Here is a 16065-nt window from a genome sequence, read left to right as displayed (position 1 = left end):
CCTTTTGTTATTGTCTAAAGCCATTCCTACCAGAACATAACAATTTTATAACAGGATAAAACTATTCCTAGAAATATAGAGCTCTTTTTCACACAACTGAATTTCACATTAGATAAAAGATTGAAGTGGAGAATGAAAAAGAAGAACGATTTAAGACAGACAAAAAAATCTCATGCCAATCTTAATCCTACAAAACACCAAAATCTTGTGGTCAACTTTTATTTTCATAACCCTTCTTCTTGTCTGAGTTGGGAATTACAGTATAATCAAATTCAGATATATGCATATTTGTAATATATCAGATACCAGTGGGTAACCAGAAGATCAAACTCTGGAAATGGCCAGCAGAATATTAAGTTGTAAAAATAAGGAACTTAAAAAATCAGAGAGAGAAGAAAAGCCCAACAAAGTCTCAGTAAGGAGAGACCCTCATGGAACGACCCAAAACTCCTGACCCAAAACACCCATACTTAATAGCCCCACACTTAATACCCCCAAATACTACACATTCCCCATGTAATACAAGAAACACTACACAGTAAGGAAAAATACTGCCTACTATGCTAGATCTAGTGCAACGGTGACTGTTAAAAAAGAGGGAAAAGTCTGCCTATACGTAACATAGCTTCTAAGTTAATGCCAAAATGAATGGTTAAAAATATATCACTACAATATCTTCGTCCCCAAACATCAAAAGGCAAAAGCGGTGTTCACAAGGAATTAGTTCTAACTTCAAGTCTTCATGATTCATACAGCTCCACTTTCAAGACACTTGTATGCTAGTCTCACTACAGTTGGGTTCAGTAAGGGAATAACCTTTGCTTATCCTTTAAATTATTCCTGGAGAAGGACATCAACCACACAATTCAAATCTGTAGGGGAGGGGAATCCGCAAATTTGAATTGGTAATTTGTCAAGCTGCAATTTGTCAATTCTCTGCAAAGATACTTTGGTATATATATATACACAATCTATTTACCTCCTCCTCATCTTCCTACCCTCCAAAGATTCCAATAAAGCATGAAACTCTCAAACGTTTACTTCTTCTTGAAAACGACCACAATGCCCCGCTACCCTCACCACCTCATCATCCTGTTTTACTCTCCCCTTAACACAATACACCACACCCACACCACTACACGCTCGATACCCACACTGCATAGAGCACACGCTCTCCTCATGGAACGACCCAAAACACCCATACTTAATAGCCCCACACGTAATACTCCCAAATTCTACACATTCCCCATATAATACAAGAAACACTACACAGTCCACACACATAATAACACCAATAGCAAAACACCCTTCACCCTAAAAATCCCATTCAAGCCGTGCCTAACACAGACTACACACACTCAACATAGCATATGAATTACACGTTCCCCCATGGCTCACAACGCGCGCGTGCGCGCACATACATACACACACACATACACACACACACCACACGCGCGCCCGCGCGCGCGCCCACGCGCACACACCCCAAGCCACGTACCGTATAAAAGCCCAAACCACACACCACGGCAGTGCTCAAACAAACGCTGGGGAGAGACCACCCTTCTGGCACCGGGAACCCACGAGGTCGGAGGTGGGAGGGGAAGAGGGCCAGATACTTCACCTGAAAATCCGCCAGGATCATCTCCCGGTCCATGTTGGACGCCATGGCGGCCGCCGAGTTCCGCGGCTCCGGGAGCGAAGCGCGCACCTGGGAGGGAGACGGCGCCTCCTGCGGCCGTCGCCGCCGCCGCCGCCGCCGCCGGGCGCCGAGGGGCTGGCGGGCTAGCCGGCGGGCGGGCCGGCGGGCCGGCGGGCGGGGCAGCGCGGGAGGCTAGGCGCTCATGCACTTGGTAACCTTCAGGCGCCCGGGCCTCCCGCCTGCGCCTCACGGAGCCCACGACGCAGCCGCCACGACAGGGATGTTGGTCGGGATGCGGGTCTGATCTTACTGTCGCCGGCCAGGATGAGGGCAGGCTGCGACAACGCGGACCCGGCTCCCTTCAGCGGCTGCGAGCCGGGGGGCGGGGAAACCGAGCGAACGAGCAGGCGGGCGAACGCCACGGCCGCCTCCGCCTCCTCCGCTTCCTCCCTAGCCGCCGCCTCCGCCCCTGGTTGGCCAGCGCCACGGCTGTCGCACATTTTGCCTGTCATCGAGGTCGCAAAGCGCCGCTTTGCGGCTGCCACGTGACTGCCCTCCTGTCAAGCTCTGGGCGCGCGACTACCGGGCGGAGATCCGCGCGCCGCCGGCCGGAACGCCAACCTGCAACTGCGGGAGCTTGAAGTCCCGCAACAGGTTATTCCGGTTTGGAATTAAGCAAAGGCCTCGGGGTACCGCCGCCCGCAGGCTGGGGCGGGTATCGGGTTCTGCGCCTTACGTGGTTACATAGTCATACACGTACGCATCAAGCCTCACAAACGATCTCAACACACTCTCACAACCCGTCTAACAGCATTTCATAAATATCCATTTTCTCTAACAAAATTTCACCAAAATACAACTTCATATACTGTCTCTATGCTCAACCTCACTGTCAAAACCCGCTTACACGCTGCCACACTCGATCCCCAGACCCCTGACGCCTGCAGCCTCGGACTCTCAGTAACACAGAAGTAACCAGACTCCCACTTGGGAGAGACATGGAAGCTAAAAAAGGTGAGAATTTCAACCCCCAAGAAAAAGATGCGCATTTTTTGTTAGTTATGAGAAATAAAAACGTTTCTATTCCTGCAGCACACTTACTTTTTAGACCTGAGACATCTTACAAATGGGGAAAACTTGAGTCCAGCTTTGAATATGGTCAGTCTATTTAAAGTACTTTCGTAAGTGAAGAAATTATACTGAAATACCAATTACTAAAAGTTTCAACTTATGGTCATAAATTGGCAGGCTCTGAGCCAAGAATAGCCAAAGACTATGTACAACGAAGTGTGACAGTTTGTCATCCCAGCTGGAAGAAGAGTGACGGTGGAATATGTTTAACTTTGACCTGGGAAAATACTATCTTCGGGACTGTAATAGAGCACTTACTCGCCTTGGAAAGTATACAAAATCCTGAAAGTGTGAAATAAGATTGTTGATTTTTGTGCTGCAGAGTTAAAAGAAATACTAGTGAAGTCACCATATAGAATCAAGGCCTAGGTCTTTTTGTTCCCTGCACACAAAGAAGAGCACTATGGTGTTCTAAAGATCTAGATTTATTCTGTGTGTTTTCTTTAAATTAAAATAGTCTGACCTACAACTCTCATGTGATAATCTGTATTAAGACCAGAATTAGCTAGATAAGGGATAGAACCCTCCATAGTCACATTAATTAAAGTGTCTTATTTAATTGCCATCCCTCAGGAAGTAATTCCAAAATAAAGCACAAAGGTGAATCATGAGGTGAAAAAGTACCAACAATTTAAGTGTGACAATTCAGTTGCTCCATTCATATATGTCATTCTCAGCAAAGGGCAGGCAAATTATTGTCCATAATTAAGTCACCAGAATTAACGCAGCCCTGAAAAGTTGAGGTTTTTCTCTGTGATGACATGTATATACTTCAAAGCCCGTTCAAATTCACTACTGCTGCCCTTCTCCCTCCCTTCTCTCCACCTGGAAATTAAAACAATGTGGTAATGTAGACAGATGGGAAGAATACCCTAGACATTCAGGCATATGGGTTCTAGAACCACTTTCCCATCTAATTAGCTGGCGGAACTTGGATGGGTCACTTAGTCTCTCTGACTTTAGCTTCTGACATGACTATTTCAGGTGATGAGAAAACAATTACGAAAATGCATGGAAAATATAAAATATTTTTACAAAATGAGCATAGATTTCATAGTCAGCATTTCTAGGCTTGAGTTCTAACTCTGCCCCTTGACAAAACCTCTTGGAGTCTCAATTTGTTTATTTCTAAAATGAGCTTATAAAACTTACCTCATAGTGATTGTGAATATTGAGTGATATATGCTCGTGAAAACTCTTGAGAAACCTTAAAGCTCTCCAAACATATTAGTTGCTATTACTCTCTATACTAATTCCTAAATGCTTTTCTCAGGGCCACCTTTTTCATAAAACTTAAGCGAACAAGGATTTGTCTCCCTTCTAATCATTGCTTTGACTATCTTTACAACACAATTTAGTTCGCTGGTAAATTCTGTAATTTTTTTCTCTAATTGTTTCATCTAAGCATGTTTTAATTTCTCCCCAAATGTTGAAAGTTCCTTGAGATAATAAGCCATTTCATCCAGGTATTTTTATATTCACCATAGTTCATACACAGCAAAGTCTTAGGTACATAATAATAATCAATACTTTTGAATTTATTAATTTTTATTGGGTGTCTCATCTACACAGGTACTTTACATACCTTATTTCATTTAATTCTTATAACAACCATTTTACAGAATAAAAAAAATGCTCTGAGAAGCTAAGAATTTGCCCAAAGTCATGCTACAAAGTGACAGCCTAGTAGGATTCAAGGCTAGGTCAAAATTAGTGCTCTTTCCACTTACCCTATTGCCTCCCTGCAATTCACCCTCCATGCTGCAAGCTTATATAGTTCCTGAAGAGGCTGGTTCTTCTCTAGACCTAACTATTCATGGTTGGATACCCAGCATACAGAGGAATTGTCCACTACAGAGAAAGGAATAAAAGAAAAATAAATAATTAAGAGAAAAAAATAATTCATTTTTCATTTCCCCAGAATTGCTTCCTTGAGAAAAACAATTTCATTTCTGTGTCACAAATTGAGAGAATAAAAATGTACAGAGATTCTCTGTACATAAGCATGAGCAAATAAAAATAATTGTAATCTATCCATTCTCATAGTTGGTCCACTGCATTAATTTATGGAGCTCTGCCTAATTCAAATATAGATCTTTTTCTAGAATTTCATGTTCATTTACCTTACCATTACTATTTTAAAAGGAACTTTTATTTCATCTTTCTTTCAAATGTATGTACCAAAGCTTATTTGTATTTTGCTAAATTTTTATTTGCAGTAACTTTAGATTTTTGGAATAGTTGCAAGGTTATATAGTTGCAAAAAAATAGTTTACCTTTTATCCAGCTTCTTCTAATACTACCATCTTACATAACCATCGTACAGCTATCAAAACTAAGAAATTAATATTGGTACAATACTATTAACTATATTCTAGAGACGCTATTTAGGCTTTTACATTAATGTCCTTTTTCTGTTTCAAGGGCCAATCCAGAATACCATATCACATTTAGTCCTTATGTTTCCCTAGCCTCTTCCAATCTGTGACAGTTTCTTGGTCTTGACACGTGAAGGGTAGTGGTTAGGAACTTTACAGAATGTCCGTCAATTTGGGTTTGTCTAATGTTTTCTCAAAATTATACTGAGTTTATGGATTCGGGGTAAGGACACCACAGAAGTGATGTGTCCACATCATGTCATATCAGGGACACATGATATCAACATGACTTCTTACTGGTGGTATTAACTTGATCCTTTGATTAAGTTAACCAAGCTTTTTAGTAATTCATAAAAAGATTAATGTTGCTACAGAGTTAGACCCACCCTTAAGTAACCAAAAATATATTTCATCTAATGATTTAATGTTCTTTAGGAATCTGGTGCCTAATCCTGGACTCTTAAATAATGGAAAGGCATAAGATTTGGGGCCTCAATATCTGAGTTCAAATCCTATATCCACTACTTCCTGGCTTTAATTCACAATTTCTATGTTTCAATTCCTTTACCTGAAAAATGGGGATAATTATATTTACCTCAGAGAGTTGTTAAATGATGTGTGCATCACATATTATAACCATGAAACACCATACAAATATTGTTGCTATTATGTTTAAGCTTTTCAGTTGCTTACTGGGCATTTTTTTTTTCTTACTTCACAAAAAGCCTTTCATAAGTGGTGTGAGTACCTATATGAAAAAGCCTGCTGAATCTCGGAAATAAAATGCAAAAGCCACGAGTATGAAATGATAAAAAGGTCCCCTGAGAGTACCAATCTGTTTTCCACCTCTGTTGGATCTGTAAACACAGCAATGAGACTAGGTAAAGAAACTGTAAATACTACATACACGTTTCCACAAGTTAATCATTCAGAAACTATGCATACTTGAGTCAATGAGGGAAAAGCACAAAATAATTTGATTATATTTCTATACCCTTCAAAATGAGTATGAACTGCTGAAAAAAAAATTTCCATGACTGCTAGTATTTAATATCCAACTAGAAAGCCTCTATTTCAATGTTTGAGAAACATGTCATTGCTATGTTAAAAGAGAAACCACTACTTTCAGTACAATAGATGCCTAACTGTGAATCTTTCTTGTACACCATGTTAGAATGTAAGCTCATTGAGGGCAGAGCTACTTTTGAATCTACTTCAGTGAACTAGCACTCAGTAAATATTAACTTTTCACTGGAGGTACTTTGTAGGGCTTACTTATGATCTCTGAACTAAGACAGTAACTTAACGTGCTGCTGGCTCTGGTTTACAAAATAAGCAGATTAAGCATCTTCTTTAGAGCACCAGTAATGTCAGAGTAAACAAAACAAAAACTTCTTTAAAGAATTTAATATTTCAGCCAAAGCACTGAAGTAGTCATTATGGGAAAAATCAGAACTTTGTTGGGCTTCTTTACACTTATTTTTTTAGTTTGTTTTATTTTTATTTACATATGACGTGGGGTGGTGGGACATTAAAATCTTTTCAGTGTTTAGGACCTCTAAAAATCTTAATCCAGCTCTCCATGCATCTTAAATTACCATAAGTTTTATTTACTCAAATATCCAGCAAAAGTATTTTATTTCATGAAAATTATAACACATGTATACCTATACTTTACATAATGAGTACAGTTCAAGATTCTTCCTCACTACAGTATCTTCTCTTACCAAGAAACCATAATAAATGCTAGAAGACAACTCTCATAAATTGGATTAATACCAGTTATCTCTTATCAGCCAACAGTGCTACTATGTCATCACACCCTCTAGCTGTGCTAAAAAATTACAGAGTAAGTTGCAAGAATAGTCTAATTGTATTATTTATGGTATTTACTGGTATAAGTGGATCCTAAATGTTCTATCTGAAATGTCTAAATATATGCAAGAAAAGGGAGGAGTTAATTTCTTGTGTTGCAGTTCACGCTTGATTCACAATTCAAGTTTAGTTACCTAAGAAAAGAGCTCTGGTTATTTTTTTCCTCAACAGTTCAGTTAAAGAAAACACTGCCAGATTCTTCCCAGTTTCAACTCTCCCTTTACCTACCAGCAGGTCTGTTGCTAGATGATTATCCAGATATTTCTGGTGTGTATTGTTGCTGGTACTCCCATTATGCTTCAAGGAGCTGGGTACAGATGTTGTTTGAGAACGTGCTTGCTAGAGGCCGGTACTAATTAGACTTTGTCATTTTTTTGCTTGGTTTCATTTTGACCGCTGGGTGCATCATGCAACCGTGCTGGATATTTTTAGGAGCAAAAACTATAGAAAGCAGTAGTTAATTAATCTTACATAGCTAAAAGAGGAAGTTAAAAGTACAGAGAGAACTGGTGTCTCGGATGATTGAAATAAACCATTAGGGAAGAGACTATTCCTTTACATTTAGACACCCTCCTCCCCCACCAAAAAAGCCCCCATCTAAGTAGTCAAAGAGAGTACTTTGGCAATAAAGAAATGGCCTTGTTGCAAAACCCTTCCCAAGACTTACTTTAAATTTTGCTTTAAAATTAATCGCTTTTCTCCCTTTCCCCAAAGAAATGGAATATTTCACAGTTTCGAGTCCATGGAACATTAAGGTTTCAGAGTTCGTCATGATTTCTTACCTAAACCATGTCTCTAGTTTTCGCAAAAGTCAGTCTATAAAAGACCTGTGCTTTTTCTGAGCACTGTTCTTGCTCAGTCCGGGTCTCTCCCTCCAGCCCCACGGCCACCTCTGCCCACCGCGGTGCTGGGCGTGGGTCTGGCAGGTGCGAGGCCGAGGCCCGGGGCTGAGAGGAGGCCGAGCGTACACAGCGCGCGCCCCAGAGGAGGCGGCGGCAGCGTAGGCCTGGCCGCCCGAACTCGGAGAGCCGAGCGGGGGAGCGCGGAGGCGGGCCGGCCTGCCCCGCCAGGCCCGGGGGAAGGCTCGCTCCGCGCCAGCTCGCTCTCCGCCTTCAAGCAGCCAGCGCCGCCGAGCCTCTAAGGCCCTGCGGTTCTCCGCAGCCGTCTTAATGAGCAAGGCTCTTCCCCTCACCCCCGCCCCGCCGGGCTCGGGGCAGCCCGGGGTTTCGCCTCGCAGATTCCATCCCGCCCGCCAGCCGGAGGACGCCAAACCCGGCTCTGCGGGGCCGAACGCCGCTCCAGCCAGGGCCTGGCCGCGGGGTTGGCGGGCGGGAGGCAGCGCAAGAGACGCAAGGAGCGAGGCCGGGAGCAGGCAGGCGGGAGAGAGGGTGCGGGGCCGGGGGCGGGGCGAGCGCGAGCGCCACCAGGGCGGAGGGCGGGCGGTGGGCGGTGCCCGGCCTTCCCGCTCCCGCGGCGCTGCAACTCGGCCGAGCCTCCTTAAAACTCTGCCGTTAAAATGGGGGCGGGTTTTTCAACTCAAAAAGCGCTCAATTTTTTTCTTTTCAAAAAAAGCTGATGAGGTCGGAAAAAAGGGAGAAGAAACCGGCACCGTCTCTGCAGCGACAACAGAAGCAGCAATTGTTTGAGGGAAAAAAGAAACAAGGGAGGGAGGAAAGGAAAAGAGCAGAGAGGGGGACGACGCGCAAGTGCCTGCAGGGTTGAAGGGAACAGGGACCGGCGATTTGGGGGGACCAGCTACAAAAGAAACTGTCACCGGGAGCGCTGCGGCTCGGGAGGAAGCAGCGCTGCCCCGCTCGGCTCCAGGGCGCAGCTGGCTGGCGGCAGCTACCCTGCGGGCGGCATAGGCTGGGGGCGCAGGCTGGGGCACGGCGAGAGGTTGGCGAAGTGGCACCGGGCGCCGAAGCCGCTAGGCTCTCTGCGAGAGGGCAGCGCGACTGGCTGCGCCCTGGGACTGTGGCGACTCCCCATTCTGAGAGCCTGGCCTGCGCTTCCCAGGACCCTCCCGATCTCCAGAGGCCCTCAGAAAACCGGGAGAGGAAGGAAAAGACGGCGGCGGCAGCTCAATGAGCGTCTACAGTAGGAAGTCTGAACCGGCTTGGTCGTAGGCGGGAAGTCACCGGTGGGCTGCCCTGTGCAGCCGCGATGCTGCCGCGCGCTGCCGCAGCAGCCCGGGCCCCGTAGACGCTTCCCGCATCGCTCTTCCCCGTCCTCACGCTGCTGGGAGTCCCGGGACCCGGCGGGGCCGGCATGACCCGCTTGCCGGGGGCCCGCCGCGCGCCCGGCCGTCTCCGGAGACGCGCGCCGAGCCTGGCTCCCACGGCCTCTGCGGCTCGGCGGGGCTGCGGCAGCCCGGCGGGCGGGCTCCGGAGCCTTCCCGCGCGGCGTTAGCCCTCGGCTCGGCCCCGACGCGAATACAGGCTCCTCCGGAGAAGCCGAGGCCGCTGAGGAGTCGTTACAACCTGTAACTCGAGGGCCACGGAACTGCTACTCCTGTTTGCCTTTGGCGATCGTCTTTAACCCCCGGAGCACGTCAGCATCCAGCCACTGCGGCGCTCTCCCTGCAGCGGCGGGCTCAGGACTACCCCTTGGGCGAGACGGATGGACACCGAGCCCCTCCGAGGACCTGCCCCTGCACTTCTGGCTCTCGCGGCTCAAGTCACCACCGTGAACAAGGGTGGGTTAATACCTTTTCCTCCCCCCAAATGTCTTTTCTTCCGCGGTATTTTCTGCCGTGATGTAGTCCCTTAAGTCTCCGCACACATTCCTCACAGAGATCTGTAGTGTAGGTACGTGACAGCTCTGCCTACATTTTACGTCCACAGTAATTTACCAGGAATATATGTGTGTCTGTGTGTCTCTCTGTTGAATCACCAGAATTCTTCATAGGGGTTAAGCTAAAAAGCGAGGAGCGGAGCCCCTCTCCAATGGCTCAGTTTTGCTGAATAATCACGTGTGAATCGAGGGGCGGGCTTTTGGCAGGCAGATCTTACTAGTATTTACTACCAAGCTCTACTCCAGATTAACCATCCCAGTCCTTCTGTCAGTCTCCGATGCCATCATGCAGCCTGGTTAGGAGCAAAGGAAAGGGGAAAAAGAAAAACAACTAATTCATCTTTTCCCGATCGTCAGGACCCTAAAGAATGGCCGAGCCTTGGGGGAACGAGTTGGCGTCCGCAGCTGCCAGGGGGGACCTAGAGCAACTTACTAGTTTGTTGCAAAATAATGTAAACGTCAATGCACAAAATGGATTTGGAAGGACTGCGCTGCAGGTTGGTATCCAGCGAGGTGGGGAAAACAGGTCAACAATGTTGCCTACGTGACCCGGGTTTCTAGAATATCAGCTTTTAAGCTTTCAGGGGTACAAAATTTCACTGTTTTTAAACCTAGTTGGTTGCCATATTTTATATCTTTAAGTGGGTCCAACTCCCTAAAATGACGTACTTTGAACAAACTCGTCAAATCCAGTAACATCCTCGATATCAAGTGGGTTCCAGGTTTGGTCTTAATTTTTGGAATGTTTTTGTGACGGTGGGGATTTTAAAGTAGTCGTAGCAGAGCCAAGTTTTTTGGTGTTTTTTTTTTTTTTAGACAGCTCTGTAAACACATTATTATGATTATTATTTGAAGTAAATACACTGCTATTAGTGGTTTCCGTACTTTGCTCCAATAATTGACTTTAACGTTAATTTTCTTGACTACTGGCGAGGGTGTTTTTCCTTCAAATGATTCAAGTTTTGACAAACGACCTTTCCTCGTTTGGAATGGGTGGCCTGGGCACGGGGACAGGATGTACATTTCACAGTTAATGTAATACCATCCACCCATTCAGGATTGAGGAGGAATAAAAAGTTGAATTTTCTAATCAGAGCTCAGCTTGTAGTGTTTTTGTCTCTGCGGTCATGCCGTGGTATGTTCTAATTTTCAGTAATTAGATTTACAAGAAACAAATGAAACATGTCTAGCTGCCAAGTATTGTACCTGATAATATTTTTTCCTCCTCTGAATGCTATCATGTAAGTTAATTGAAAGGCATCGAAACAGAAAAATGGCAAAGTAGTCTCGAATAGTTGCTTTATCAGAGTTCTGATGATATTCTTATGAGCTATTCTTATTCGGAAATGCAACACTTGAAGCTGTTTTTGAAAATCCATTGGGGAGAGGGTTTTTAGAGTGCTTTGTTTTAGTTATAAGAATTAGAAATTTAAGTGTCAGAAGATATGCTATTAAGAGATGAAGTCCGGACAGTCTGTACATTTTAAATCAGATTACACCAACCTTGCAAAAATTTCAGTATTAAGGGAGTTTATGCATAGATACTAAGTTATTTATCTTGTTATTTCAGGTAGATTAAGTGGGGAAAGGAATTTTTTTCTTTTTCGACCTAGTACTTTTTAACAGGTTCGGTGATGATAGCAATGCCACAATACACATTCAGTTAAATATATTGAAAAGTTTCCTATTGAAAACTCAAAAGATTATACAAATCTCACAAAGAAGGAGCCACTTAACCCATGTTCAGAATAAGATCTTACAGGACTTTTGACGAACAGGAAGACTGGGAGATTAATACTGCAAAAAAAAAGTTTTGACAAATTTTTAACACAACTCTGCAATCTTGTTTATATTAAACATACTTATCAAGATACTAACACCCACTTATTGTGGCTTAGTCCTAGTACATATAATGAAACACACACACACAGGAGTCTCAAGGCTTATTTTCAGTATGTATAATCCTGAGTCTGAAGTTGTGTCATAACTCAAGAAAGAACTTTCTTTCAAAACAATTGCTAATATTACTATTATTTTCTGTGAAAGATGGCAAATTTTCTTCTACAATTATGTTTATTTAACTCAACTGCAAAGGCTTTCCCCCCCTTCCTAGTGTAAGCTTTTCAATTAGGATAATATCAAAGGCCTTAATCGTACATTTGCTTCACAAAGACCCAAGGTGTGTCTGTCTCTTATTTTTCCTAGTCCAGGTCCATAAATGTGACTAAATCTTTAGAGGCGCTTGTGGCAAAAATTAGATTGTGTTAATTTTTAATAACCAAAGAATATATTTCACTGAAGTTCTTGAAAAATAAATTATGTATCATTTTTACCACTGCCCCAAAGGAAGGGCTAAAAGTCAGCAGGGTTTTATCAACAGGGAAGCTTAATATCTTGGCCATCTATGTAGTTTGCATTTATAAAATATTATCCATTCTAAATGTATTTTATTATATTACTTAATTTGTGATTATTTTTAAACAAACATTTTAAAGAGATAGATCAACTTCGTATGTATTTTCCAATGGATTATACTTCATTTCACAAACGTTTGAGTGCCTACTCTGCAATCTATTTATTATAAATTTAGATTATTATGAGTATACCTAAATATAAATGAAGCCAGTTAAAACGCTGAAATTTTCTGGCATGTTAATGAGACTATATTTTTTCACAACTAAATTATATGTATTGTATAATTGTATGCTGCTCAACAAGATATTTTCTAATTATGAGAGCTTAATAGAGACCTCTTATTAGAGTGAAATATGTTTAAACAATAGTAAATAAGTCTTTGTCATGTGAGTTATTTGTATGTTGATAGCAAATTTTAATATCACACTCTAGCTTAAAAGATGTTGGCAGTTTACAAATAGCTATTCCTAAATGCCTGATTAATAACTGCAAAAGAAAATAAGATGGGCTCACCAGTTGATTGTTAAATGGGCTCAAACCACAAGAAAAAGCTGCCTGTGTCCTAAAATACACATTTAATATCTTATTTTCTCTTCTTTTGCTCACTCGAAAATCAGGAGGCTAGTCAGAACTTTAAGAAACAATAAGTAATATAGTGTGATGGCTGTTTCATTCTTTTCAAGAACAGTTGCCATACAGTCATCTCTTATCTAATACACAGCATATCATGAACTTAGTTCTAGATAAATCAATATCATAAGCAATGGAGAACACAGTGGCTCATTACACACCTTAATAATCAGTAACATTTTAAAATACCAAGTGAAGGATTCTAAGCACTGAGTACACCTAGTAGTCAATATGAAATAACTTGCAAAAAATATATATATTTTTTTTAATTTAGAAATTTAAGGCTATATCTATTTGGAGAGAACTTGTAAAAATTAATCATTTAAGAAAATATCAGGTTTGGATTTTTAATAGATCATTTTTACACTAGGTGTAGTCTGATGTGTGGAAACACTTCTTTGGGCATTTAAAGAAACCCACTCTTCCTATTTCTTTTCAGTAGCTATTTAGAAAACAAATTTTCCCCACATTTGATTTTCCAGAATTAATACCCCAGGCACATTTTATGAGCATGAACAAGCAACAAAAGGAGACTCTTACTTAAATCTCAAATTCCGTTTCTTTTATTTAATAAATTCATGAAATTACACAACTCTCCATGGGATATAGAGAACTGAGTTGTCAGTGAATTTTATACAAGTTGGATTAGTTCTATTTTATTGATAGTTTATCCTACTTTTGGGCCCGTTTAAGATATTCTATCATAGAAGCTCAATTTTTAGAAGCTTTCTCCTACCTTTACCTACTAGTAATTTCTTTCCTGCAAATGAGCCCTTCAAACCTCATCATATGGGTCCTCCCCAAGCACTCCTTCACCAAAAATAAATAGTTACATAAATAGAAGGAGAAATGGGTATTTTAAAATATTCTTGTGGTAGGAGCACTTGAAGGATTCTACCGTTTTTTCTTCTTTTCTAGGTTATGAAACTTGGAAATCCCGAGATTGCCAGGAGACTACTACTCAGAGGTGCTAATCCCGATTTGAAAGACCGAACTGGTTTCGCTGTCATTCACGATGCAGCCAGAGCAGGTTTCCTGGACACTTTACAGACTTTGCTGGAGTTTCAAGCTGATGTTAACATCGAGGATAACGAAGGGAACCTGCCCTTGCACTTGGCTGCCAAAGAAGGCCACCTCCCAGTGGTGGAGTTCCTTGTGAAGCACACGGCCAGCAAAGTGGGGCATCGGAACCATAAGGGGGACACCGCTTGCGACCTGGCCAGGCTCTACCGGAGGAACGAGATCGTTAGCCTGATGGAGGGAAACCGGGCGGAGGGAGCTGCGAATCTGCAATGAGTGTGGGGAGGGCTCTCCCACACTACGTTCCATTTTGCCAGTTAATTGGTTGCTGTCCTGTTTTATTATCATTTGTTAAAATTCAATTTTGTCATATTTTAAGCCTAGTTAAAGCTTCTGATATTACTAAGCAGAAATCTTACTACAGGATTACGAATATATTTAAGCAACATCTTTTTCACCTGCAAAATTCTGAGTTCTAACATGTAATTGCAAATAGCTTTGCCTTTCTTCTGAATATTTTATCTTTCCTTGACTATTTCCTTGCTTCTCCCTTTGCCCGTCTCAATACCCAACTTGGAGATTTTGTTTTAAAAATGGTTTGTCCTGATGCTTCTTTTGCCTAATTAAAACTCTTTTTGAAAACAGGACAATGTTTTTCTGTGATTTCCACTCATCTATAACCCCCACATAATTTGCCACTGGCTAAGGAGAACTGTACTAAAAGATCCTGATGTTTTAAGTCTTGACATTAGAAAAAGTAGACCAATTGCAAAACTGGACATATCCTATTGATGACTCAGTTATTCTTTTCTTCCTCTCCTCATGCCTCCCCCCAAAGATTTTAATTGGTGGCTAATATTTCTGCTTTAAAACAGAATAAGAACATTTTTTGAAGATCAAACCTGAAATTATTTCAGTGTGAATTTATCCTAATGTTCAATTTTCCCTTTTTCTCAAAGTTAAGTTCAATAGTGGAAAACAGGGTTCAGAAGTAGCGATCTGAAAAGAAATATATGTTAGCTCTAAAAGCCACTTTTAAAAGAAAATGCCACCTTAAAAGTGCTTCTCATTAGTTGAGTTTTTTAAAAAATCACAAAATGAGACAATTGGTTAAATAACATGTTTCCTAAAATTATACCATAAGTGTACTAAGTGTAACACTGGCTTTTTCTCTCTGAATGTCAGAAATGTAAAATTACAAATTGTTTATGTATTAAAATATAATGTAAATACCGATGTTTAGGGGATAAAAAGCTCAGCAAGAAAAAATATGTAAATTACAAACAAGGGTCACAACTAATTTAGTGGCTTCAGTATAATAAATAGAAACTTCTACAAGAAATACATAGGCCACTCCTAGATATAGTACCTGATTCCCACAAAACTTTTTGGGAAAGGCATATAAAATCTTTTTAAGAATATATTTAGTCAAAATGAAAAAAATTTTTGAATGGAATAGAAACATCAAACTTCCAAGAGAGTTTTCCAGCATGTACTACTTACTCTGTCATTTTAATTAAAGATTTTCACCAAGGGATTTCAATGCAGTTACCATTTATAAATTTATAAATACTTAATTCATCATCTCTCACATGAACAAAGATGTTTTATGTGAAAGTTCTCTCCTTCTACTTCCTAAGCTCCCTTGCCCTTGTTCTAAAAAGAACAAAATACTTCAAGGTTTATTGAAGGACATGGTTCTAATGCCCGCCTTAACAAGGATTGGAGTGGTTGCAGGCAAGCGGTTTCCAATAATTTAATTTCCATGATAGTATAAAAGAATATAGGAGAAAAAGGTTATTCCTTTTCATTTGGCACTAAAGTTCACCTTCCGTAAGTGCAACAAAACTTCCACTTCTGCCACCTCTAACCGCAAGTTACTGAACAAATTTATTTTTGACCGCAACATGAAGTTAACTTTGAAACATTTATTTTAAACTTTAGAAAATAGTAAAAATTGAGATGATTTGAAGGAAAAAGTGCTGCATTTTAGATTTAAAGACTACAATCAATATACAAAATACACTGGTTGAGTAACGTGAATATTTTCTAAACACAAGATTTATTAAAAAATAAATACAATCCTTCTTACAAATCGCAACCGTAAAAATGGACGTTTCTGAATTTAAAGCCGAGTTTAAGGGACTTTTCAGTATCCACCCAGTCTCAGCATTACAATTTCTC

The 16065-nt window shown here is 41.5% G+C and overlaps 2 protein-coding genes across 7 annotated transcripts in view; one reads left to right on the top strand and one right to left on the bottom strand.

Moving 5' to 3' along the window:
- The window catches only part of FAF1 (Fas associated factor 1), a 473410-nt gene extending 464968 nt beyond the window's left edge, over nucleotides 1-8442 (bottom strand). For 2 of the 6 annotated variants that reach the window (XM_070609688.1, XM_070609690.1), the window contains exon 1: nucleotides 1622-2126. In XM_070609688.1, coding sequence (XP_070465789.1) covers nucleotides 1622-1666 — 45 coding nt within the window. In that variant the 5' untranslated portion in view covers nucleotides 1667-2126. Of the gene's footprint in view, nucleotides 1-1621; nucleotides 2127-4500; nucleotides 4622-7251; nucleotides 7465-7805 lie in introns of those variants that run through there. The other 4 variants (XM_070609689.1, XM_070609691.1, XM_070609693.1 and 1 more) reach the window with 4 other exon arrangements.
- A 1076-nt stretch (nucleotides 8443-9518) lies between these two features.
- CDKN2C (cyclin dependent kinase inhibitor 2C) lies at nucleotides 9519-14531 on the top strand. Its single transcript, XM_008519638.2, has 3 exons — nucleotides 9519-9718; nucleotides 10174-10313; nucleotides 13780-14531. Exons 2-3 carry the CDS (start codon nucleotides 10185-10187, stop codon nucleotides 14155-14157), a joined length of 507 nt encoding a protein of 168 aa, XP_008517860.1. The 5' UTR covers nucleotides 9519-9718; nucleotides 10174-10184; the 3' UTR covers nucleotides 14158-14531.
- The last annotated feature ends 1534 nt before the right edge of the window (nucleotides 14532-16065 follow it).

Source organism: Equus przewalskii, chromosome 2 (genome assembly GCF_037783145.1).
Source record: "Equus przewalskii isolate Varuska chromosome 2, EquPr2, whole genome shotgun sequence".
Classification (NCBI taxonomy): domain Eukaryota; kingdom Metazoa; phylum Chordata; class Mammalia; order Perissodactyla; family Equidae; genus Equus; species Equus przewalskii.
This window is presented reverse-complemented; position numbering and strand designations above follow the sequence as displayed.

Excerpts from the sequence above, each read along its gene's own strand:
- CDKN2C (XM_008519638.2), top strand. The coding sequence starts at position 10,185 with ATGGCCGAGCCTTGGGGGAACGAGTTGGCGTCCGCAGCTGCCAGGGGG. Across the intron at positions 10,314-13,779 it reads TTGGAAGGACTGCGCTGCAG|GTTATGAAACTTGGAAATCC; the intron begins GTTGGTATCCAG and ends CTTCTTTTCTAG.